This window comes from Toxotes jaculatrix, chromosome 10 (genome assembly GCF_017976425.1).
Source record: "Toxotes jaculatrix isolate fToxJac2 chromosome 10, fToxJac2.pri, whole genome shotgun sequence".
Taxonomy (NCBI): Eukaryota; Metazoa; Chordata; class Actinopteri; family Toxotidae; genus Toxotes; species Toxotes jaculatrix.
Window position 1 is genome coordinate 12,972,212 of NC_054403.1, and position 9,058 is coordinate 12,981,269.

Consider the following 9,058-nt stretch of genomic DNA (forward strand, 5'->3'; position numbering starts at 1 on the left):
GCTGGTAAACATCTGTGACTTGAAGGTTTTTAACCACAATCAATTTTCTGGTGATCTCTCACACACACACACACACACACACACACAGGAACTTAGTTTATCACACCCTTGCAAGTCACACCTAGTTTAACAAGACAGATTTACCAGGTCTCAGTGAAGAAAATAAAAATGAACCATTTTTGATTGTGGTGCTTTACCATATTTTCTATCAGTCCTGTGGTCTTTTACATTAAGCATTACATTTAGATGATGTTTAAGGCTGCAAAATATGATTAAATCAAACTGTAGCCTGTAGCAGAACATTTTAATTAAAAAGGTTGACATTTGAATTTGATGCAAGGGCACTCTTCAAGACAAGAGCCTCAAGATCTGGTAAAAACAAACACATAGGAGCCCTCTGTCTGTGCCTTAGTGGTGCATTTTCCCAAACTACCTGGATCTTTTGTGGCCACTGGAGTTCTGGTGACATTGGGCTTGTTGCTTGCTTGGCCCTGCTGTATTACCAGCACTTGAGCAGTATGTGTATATTACTGGATTATTATATTATATTATATTATATTATATTATATTATATTATATTATATTATATTATATTATATTATATTATATTACTGGACTGCTGGGGATTATTAATGTATCAATGGGAAAACATCAGCATCTGGTAAGTAGGTGTCATAATAAGGAAACGTTCAAATACAAGTACATGACAATTTCTCTTAGGTACAGTACCTGAGGAAATGTACTTTGTTATTTTCCACTGATTTACCACTGTGGATGAAATGAGCATCATTTACATCTGCCGTGTGCCACAGAGACAGAGTTATGATTTAGTTATGATTAGATAAAATAACGTAAACCACAGCGATTTGGGTTAAGACGAGTCACCGAGGTGAATAGTGCAAACAGCTGAGTCCTGTAGGTGTCGCTGTGTACTACAGTCATGACCTCAACACCACAGAGGAAGAAAGGACGTGACGTCGCTGTGGTCGATGTAAAATGGCGACGGTCGTGTGTTAGTCAAAACACAAGCGACAACCGAAAACAGCAAGCTGCAGTGATAGTTACCGCTTTTACAAAGGAGATATCAACCTCGGTGATATTTGCTGGATCCTACTAAGGTAACGAAGCAATTGATCAATTCAAGGTTATAAGAAATAAAACACGTATTCTACGCTCAAGTCAACAGCTATGTTAGCTAACGCTAACGTACCACGTACGCCTGTTTCTAACGTTTATAATTGTGAACAAAATGCTATCGCTGCTGGGTGAACATGAGTAAGACGACGAGAGAAGGACTGTTTCCCCGGACAGATAATGTTGTCGCGAAGCACTTCTCTGTGTTAGACGACTGTGTTGATCATGTAACAAGGTGTATTCTTGGTGGCAGGTTCAGTCATGACCGAGCAGACCACCGTCAGCTCTGAGGGCATCGTGGGCTTGGATGAGCCCAAGAAGATGACCCGGGAGGACTGGAGGAAGAAGAAGGAGCTGGAGGAGCAGAGGAAGCTGGGAAACGCTCCAGCTGAGGTGGACGAGGAGGGGAAGTAGGTATTCTGGACAGAAAGTGGGTGTGGGTGCCGTTTAATGTCAGGAAATCTGGACCTTTAAAAGTCTCTTCAGACTTCAAACCCGGATCACTTGTCATTTTCATAGACTTGACAAAACTCCGCCAGACATTAAAGAACATGATTTTGCTGGAGCATAACTCCCCATGATGAGTTGACTGATTAGTGACAGTAACCACTTGTGCTGCTGCTTCTCCTCTCCAGAGACATAAACCCTCACATCCCACAGTATATTTCATCTGTACCGTGGTACATCGACCCTTCCAAAAGGCCCACACTAAAGCATCAGAGACCACAGTCTGAAAAGGAGAGGCAATACTCAGCCATCGGAGACTGGTATAAGAGAGGAGTGCAAGAGGTGAGAATGAATCATTATGTTACTTTCATATTGCTGTAACAAATGAACTTTAAGGTTAATAGACTACTTTTGTTTCTCCACACAGAATGCTGTTACCACTAAATTTCGCAAGGGAGCTTGTGAAAACTGTGGCGCCATGACACACAAGAAGAAGGACTGCTTGGAGGTAAAATGAGTAAAGCCGTGTTTCATCTTCTAGCAGAGATTAGTAATTTTCACTCACTGATAACCTCGGACCTTCACTTTCTGTCTCATCAGCGACCCAGAAAAGTTGGAGCTAAGTTCACGGGCACAGGCATTGCTCCAGATGAACACAGCCAGGTCCAGCTTGCCTTGGACTATGATGGGAAGCGGGATCGCTGGAACGGGTACGACCCTGAGGAACACCAGCGCATCGTGGAAGAGTATTCCAAAGTAGACCAGGTGGGTGGCCCAGTTATAAATTTAGTGGAATTAAACTCTGGAGAGATTGTTTGATTGATTTGTTCTTGAGTGGCACCGTACATGAGCAAAATTCAAGCAAGCTACACAAAGCAACTTCAAACTGAACATTTTTATTGGTGTGCAGATCAATCAGATTAACAACTGGCAACCAAAAATCCCTGATTATAACAAAGGCAAACCTAACAAACTGCTGAAGTCAGAACTGATACTCAGTTGCAGATACTGGGACACAAATCAGGTGTAATCGCTACGACTGGGTTCAGAACATTGCATTTTAACTTGACTCGACTTTGCATTTGTTTCTGTCTCTCAGGCCAAACGGACTCTGAAGGCACAGAAACTTCAAGATGAGTTGGCTTCTGGAAAACTGGACCAAACTGTAAGTGTTCACTTATGTTAAAATTGTAATAATAATGGATTGTATTGATATGTGATTTAAGAGATAAAAGGCAGTCTCTTTCCTAGAAGGCATTAAATTCTTTGATTGTTTTCTCTGCAGGAGTGGGAACACGACAGTGAGGATGAGGATGAAGATAAATATGCAGATGACATCGACATGCCCGGTCAGAACTTTGACTCCAAGAGACGAATCACAGTTAGGAATCTGCGTATTAGAGAAGACACAGCTAAAGTAAGAGACACATGACCGTTCAGGCCTGTTGCCTATGTTGAACTATTATTTTTCCCCTTAGCTTGTCACTGCGGTGATATTATTTTTCTGTGGTGAGACTCGAGGGAAGGTTATTACAATCAATAATCTCAAATTTTCACATCTCTCACAGTACTTGAGGAATCTGGATCCCAACTCTGCCTACTACGATCCAAAGACTCGAGCTATGAGAGAGAACCCGTATTCCAACACTGGCATGAACCCTGACGAGTAAGTTACTGCCACTGTGTTTCCTCATAACCCACCTCTTACTGGCTTACACTGAAAACATTTTTGAACTGTTTTCTCTGACAGAGTGGGGTACGCTGGAGACAACTTTGCTCGTTATAGTGGGGACACTATCACCATGGCTCAGACACAGTGTAAGTCTCAGAAATATTTACCAGCTCTCTTCAGCCTCTCTTGAAGGGAAATATTGCAGAGAACAGTAAAGAAAATGTGAAAATTAAACAAATCCAGTGTTATCCTTGACATACTTTAACCAAGCAAATGTGTTTTTTTTGTTTCTTTTTTCATAGTACCAACATAATTGGCATCATCTCAAATATTATTACAGTAAATCACACACTGGATAGAATCATGCAAATTACACTCGTTCACAAACAGGAATGCTGCATGTGTTTGTTCTGTATCCTGTAATGACTGTCAGAGCTTCATCTTGTGACAGTGTTTGCTTGGGAGGCCTATGAGAGAGGCTCAGAGGTGCATCTGCAGGCTGACCCCACCAAGCTGGAGCTGCTCCATCGGTCCTTCAAAGTCAAGAAGGAGCACTTTAAAGAGCAACAGCGGGATAGCATCGTGGAGAAGGTACATAGTTTACATCATTTTCAGTTTCAGTATGTGTCAGAATCTATTCTGTCAGTTTGGATGTGAGATTGTGCATAGATTAATCAAATTATACAAGAGACAGCTCAACATCTCTTATCACTGTTTTTTTTCTTCATCTTAACTTTATTTAAAATGGCACATCAATATTCTGTATATAGTATGTGTGTGTGCATGATTATGGGTACTTACATTGTATATTGTGTTATTTTAATGAAATATTCCAGTGGTTTGTAGATATAGTTTGTAGCTGCAGTCACATTCTGAGAATTTGGTCCCAAATTTCTGACAGAATTTTGGCAGTGGCAGTCGTTGATCACAAGAAACAGCAAAAGATTCTAATACATTTCTTTCAACCCAAAATGGTGAATAGGGGCCTGTAAGCCTTCATACTGGATGATGACTTCACCTACTGTGTTTGTGCTTTTGTGTGTGACAATCAGTATGGAGGTCAGGAGCACTTGGATGCTCCGCCACGGGAGCTGCTGTTGGCCCAGACAGAGGACTACGTGGAGTACTCTCGTCACGGTGCTGTACTGAAAGGACTTGAGAAGGCAGTTGCCCGCTCTAAGTATGAAGAGGACGTGCTCATCAACAATCACACTGTAAGGACGGTAGAACAGGCTACGGCTCTTGGAAATTTTGCAACTCTTCATTCACTGTGTATTCTAAAAAAAATGTCTGTGTTTTTAGTGTATTTGGGGCTCTTACTGGAAGGATGGCTGCTGGGGATACAAGTGTTGTCACTCCATGGTCAAACAGAGTTACTGCACAGGAGAGACTGGAATTGGAATAGTGAGTACATGTACTAACAGTGTTCAAAGGCTCTGTTTCATACACGCAGTCTGTCAGCTTTTTTTTAGAATGTTAATTTTGTAACTAACATACTGTTTTGGTTCATTTTAATAACTTGCAGAACAACTCAGACTGTGTTCCATTTGAAGAGGGACTTACTGAGCCACAGGAGGAGGAAGAGCCCAAGTCTCTTCTGGAGGTAAGTGACTGAAGAGATTTCAGTTTGCGCAAGATGTTAAGGATGTTTTTTTTTTTTTTAATTGCCTGTGATACACATAAATCTCATTGTATGTTCATTATGCATCCAGATGCATCGAGATAAGATGATGAAAGAGAAGAAGAAGAAAAAGAAGAGCAAGAAGAATAAGAAGCGTGGCTCTGACAGCAGTGATTCAGAGGATGAAGAGAAGAAGAAGGAAAAGCTGAGGAAGGTAAAAGTGTTTTGTTTTGTTTTTTAAATGGCAAAAAAATGAGCCTCTGTTTATCTCTTTGTGTCTCTGGTTTGGCTCATTTCTGAGACTCACCTCCAACCTGTTTCTTCCTGTCAGGCCCTTGAAGCAGAGGACAAACGGGTGAGGCACATAGACGCAATAATGCAGATGGACGAGAGGAAGAGGCCGTACAACAGCCTTCTGGAAGTGAAGGCGCCCACCGAGGAGGAGATGGAGGCCTTCCGCATGAAGCGCTGCCGGCCAGACGATCCCATGGCTTCCTTCCTGGGACAGTGACCTCCTCCTATCCCTGCTGACTCCCTTTAACTCTCCCCTCGGACTCTACCAGAGCACGTGCTCGGTGAAAAAAGTGTCTCAGACTCAGAAGACTCAACTTTCATCTTGTAAACTTAGAGCAGGAGCCTGCTGTTTGGTTACAAATGCTACAGAAACTGTGTACAGTGTTTTGTCAGTTTCATGTTGCACACTTTTATTTTTGAAGCCACAGGTTGACAATAATGATGTGTACTTTTGCTTGTACTGATCCAGTTCCAAACAAAGAACTGTAAAAATGAAAATTCTCAAAAATACAAAATGGAGCCGCCCTCAGTTTTTTGCAGTAATTTTAGGAACTACTTTTACTGGGATTAATGCATTTTTATAAATAAAACACATCTCTCTGAACACAGTGTGTCATTTTAAATGATTTTGTTTTACAGGGACAACACACGCTTTTCAACACAACTGTATATGCGCCGGCATTTACCAAAGAGCTAATTTTCATCTGGTTTTCTTAAACAGATTAAGACCTCCTACAGACATGTTTTAACAGATACAGAATGCTCTGCTTTGAATTGGGATTTGTGTCTGTAATGGTTTTCCCAAAGAAGTTAAATTACCTGGTTAAAAGTTCTTAAAATTCCATGTACCTCTTATCCAGTGCCTCTGAAAATGCTAATATGTGCAGTTTCAAAAGTTTGACTGCTGGATGCAATACGTGTCGTACTGTTCTTGGTGCATGTGCACTGGTGGAAATGCATATTGTACAATGATTTTACATCCAAACTAGTCAGGGTCTTAATTCAATTTTTCGTTCTTCAGTAGTTAAAGCTAAATATACTGTGTGCAGGTGAGGTATGAACTCAGTGGTAAGATTTTTGTGTGATCATTTTTATTTGCTGGTTTTGTTCTCATAGAAACCTGCTACACAACAGTCAGTTACGTAATTTCTCTTCACATGTTTCCAGTTAAAGGTGAATACAGTGCACTGCAAAACACAAGGCACTGCCTAACCCAACAGCTGGAACGTTTTTATTGATCTCTCAGCTCTTGGCTCTGTATCACAGCCATAAACACAAACACATCTGGTAATATTCATAGTATGTTACACACTGCTGCTGACCACCGTGTCGTTCTATTAATTTTGCATGTGTACCTTTAAAACACTTAGGGGACCATTATTATTTGAAATACACAAAGCTGCAACTTTACCATGATTATTTAGAACAAAACTTAAACGTGTTCTGTGCTTTTCATGATGTCGGTTAGATAATATCCCTGTTTTCCCCTTAGTAGGAGTTTGTGGACAAGTGATGTGTCACTGCTTCAGCTGTGCAATACCGTTGCACTGACTTGAACATGATGACATCATGGTGAAAGCATTTTTTGGCAATGTACTTGCTTAAACAGGGCGGATGTTATGGGCTAGGATTCACTGGGCTGCACATTTCTCTGGAGCACTTCACTTGAAGAATGCCATCTCACCCGATTATTGGAAAATCATGTAGGAAGGTTTGTTTACTCACATGCAGGAGAAGGACTTGGACAGAGCTGAAAAAATGCCCACGGGTCATAATTTCTCAGCTGGTGAGTTGTTTATCTGCGTTTTTATAATGTCTGATAAACACGATGTAACCTGCATTCTTTGCTTGTTATTCGACCTGTGGGTCATTGGCGCAATCATGTTCCTGTGTAAGCATTCAGTCACAGTATAAAACACGACTACTTTATTAATATAACTGCGTACATGTTTTTTCACTGGATTACAGCTGTAGATAGTTTGCATGTACACTGCCATGTTTTTTTGTCATCTGATATTTGCATCATCTGAACTTGAATGGAGCACAAAACCCAAATCAAACATACTGTTCTAAACAATTACTTTCCCTGTTCCTCTCGTGGCTCCACAGTGACCAACATGCTCCAGATGTGTGTGTTGTTCTGTTGTTTGCTGTCAGTTGTTGTCTGCCAGTCAACAAACTCCTCATCTAAGAGAGGTCGCAACATTACCATCCACTCCTCCCAGCTGGTCTGCAGTCTGCCGGGTCCAGCGGGGCCTGCAGGGAACCCAGGAGCCGCCGGATCACCGGGGGCCATGGGACCAATGGGGCCCCCTGGGAAAGATGGCCCGGATGGGAAGGATGGGGAGAAGGGACAAAAGGGTGATAAAGGTGGTCATCTACTCAGTGTTTCCTCTTTTAATGTTTGAATCAGTTCTCACATTTTCTCACATTGTGTTGGTATGCCTCTCTTACTGTCAAACAGTGAGTCTGTCCGTTCTGTATAACAAACAGTTGTTAAGGTAGAGTCCAGCAGAGCTCCCATCTCCAGCATCCACAGTGTCAGAACATGTCTTCTGGTTCACTTGTACGTAAGAGTCCCAGTGTCCAAGAATAACAGATGGAGAAACTCATTCATAACTTCTGCTGTTTGCGCTCTGCAGACAACCAATTGTTCTACTGTTGTTTGCAAACAAATGAAACGACTAATTATGCATGTTAAGCTGATGCACAGTCAGCGCCACTTTTAACAATAGGAGGCAACAGCTTCGTGATAGACTGTTAGGTATCTGACGAGGAGCTGTTCTTTGTTCCCTTTCTTGTATTTGACATTTGTGATCAGTAAAGCATGTGTGATTGTATTGTGTTAAGCTGTAAAATACAAGAATTGTGATAATTTTGCCTTTGTTGGCAGGTGACCCAGGGAGGACCGGGAACCCTGGCAAGCCAGGTGTGAAAGGCCGTGAAGGAATCATCGGCAAGGCTGGGCCTCGCGGACTGAAGGGGCTACGGGGAACGCCGGGGGTGGCTGGAAAACGGGGACCAAAGGGAGAGCTGGGTGACAAGGGTCAGGAAGGAGCTCCTGGAGGCTGCAATTGTGGCAGTCCAGCCCGCTCAGCCTTCTCTGTTGCGGTGACAAAGAGCTACCCAAAAGAGCGAATGCCCATCCGCTTCAGCCGGATCCTGCTGAATGAAGGGAATCACTACAACGCCAGCAGTGGGAAGTTTGTCTGTGCTATCCCTGGAGTCTATTATTTCACCTACGATATCACTCTTGCAAACAAGCACCTGGCCATCGGGCTGGTGCACAATGGACAGTACAAGATCAAGACCTTTGATGCAAACACAGGAAACCATGATGTGGCATCTGGTTCTACTGTTCTCCACCTGCAGCAGGCAGACCAGGTCTGGCTGCAGATCTTCTACTCGGAACAGAACGGACTCTTCTTTGACCCTTTCTGGACTGACAGCACCTTCACTGGCTTCCTCATCTACGCAGACCAGGAATTCCTCAACGAAGCTGATAGGAAAGCAAATGCTCAGGATGACAGTTAATACCTTTATCTTTGTTTTGATTTTATAATTGACTATATTTTATTTCAAAATGTTATGAAAATCCACCTTTGAAAAGGTTGCTCTGCAGCTGAAGGCCTCAGTAAAGATCAGTTGTTGATCAAGTTCTGACACCAGGGGGCACCAGGGGAGAGGAAAACATGTACACTGAAGTCAATGAAACCAAGAAATTGGCTCGTTTCCAAATACTTATTTAGTTTAGTGCGTATTGCTTATTAAGCTGATTGTTTTTGGGTGGATCCTTTTAAGATACTGTAATTTATATATTTACCCTCTTTGACAAATAGCAGTGAATTAAAACTTTGACTTGACCCAACAAATCATGGCTAACATGTTCT

At 42.1% G+C, this 9,058-nt stretch overlaps 2 protein-coding genes across 4 annotated transcripts; both read left to right on the top strand.

Moving 5' to 3' along the window:
- The first annotated feature begins 456 nt into the window (after nt 1–456).
- Nucleotides 457–9,031, top strand: c1qtnf2 (C1q and TNF related 2). Of its 3 annotated transcripts, none has more exons than XM_041048742.1 (3): nt 457–462; nt 7,295–7,538; nt 8,062–9,031. In XM_041048742.1, exons 2-3 carry the CDS (start codon nt 7,295–7,297, stop codon nt 8,700–8,702), a joined length of 885 nt encoding a protein of 294 aa, XP_040904676.1. In that variant the 5' UTR covers nt 457–462; the 3' UTR covers nt 8,703–9,031. The 3 variants fall into 3 exon arrangements, with proteins under 3 accessions (XP_040904676.1, XP_040904674.1, XP_040904675.1); XM_041048740.1 differs by lacking the exon at nt 457–462 and adding an exon at nt 6,784–6,954 and having other exon boundaries at nt 7,278–7,538; XM_041048741.1 differs by lacking the exon at nt 457–462 and adding an exon at nt 6,784–6,954 and having other exon boundaries at nt 7,326–7,538.
- slu7 (SLU7 homolog, splicing factor) lies at nt 979–5,772 on the top strand. The gene is made up of 15 exons (XM_041048738.1): nt 979–1,118; nt 1,388–1,544; nt 1,770–1,923; nt 2,009–2,089; nt 2,182–2,346; nt 2,681–2,746; nt 2,867–2,998; nt 3,150–3,247; nt 3,332–3,399; nt 3,705–3,844; nt 4,306–4,467; nt 4,556–4,657; nt 4,779–4,856; nt 4,966–5,088; nt 5,206–5,772. Exons 2-15 carry the CDS (start codon nt 1,396–1,398, stop codon nt 5,383–5,385), a joined length of 1,698 nt encoding a protein of 565 aa, XP_040904672.1. The 5' UTR covers nt 979–1,118; nt 1,388–1,395; the 3' UTR covers nt 5,386–5,772.
- Nucleotides 9,032–9,058: the final 27 nt, after the last annotated feature.

Excerpts from the sequence above, each read along its gene's own strand:
- c1qtnf2 (XM_041048740.1), top strand. The coding sequence starts at position 6,894 with ATGCAGGAGAAGGACTTGGACAGAGCTGAAAAAATGCCCACGGGTCAT. Across the intron at positions 6,955-7,277 it reads GGGTCATAATTTCTCAGCTG|TGACCAACATGCTCCAGATG; the intron begins GTGAGTTGTTTA and ends GTGGCTCCACAG. Across the intron at positions 7,539-8,061 it reads GGGACAAAAGGGTGATAAAG|GTGACCCAGGGAGGACCGGG; the intron begins GTGGTCATCTAC and ends CTTTGTTGGCAG.
- slu7 (XM_041048738.1), top strand. The coding sequence starts at position 1,396 with ATGACCGAGCAGACCACCGTCAGCTCTGAGGGCATCGTGGGCTTGGAT. Across the intron at positions 2,747-2,866 it reads CTGGAAAACTGGACCAAACT|GAGTGGGAACACGACAGTGA; the intron begins GTAAGTGTTCAC and ends TTTTCTCTGCAG. Across the intron at positions 5,089-5,205 it reads AGAAGGAAAAGCTGAGGAAG|GCCCTTGAAGCAGAGGACAA; the intron begins GTAAAAGTGTTT and ends TCTTCCTGTCAG.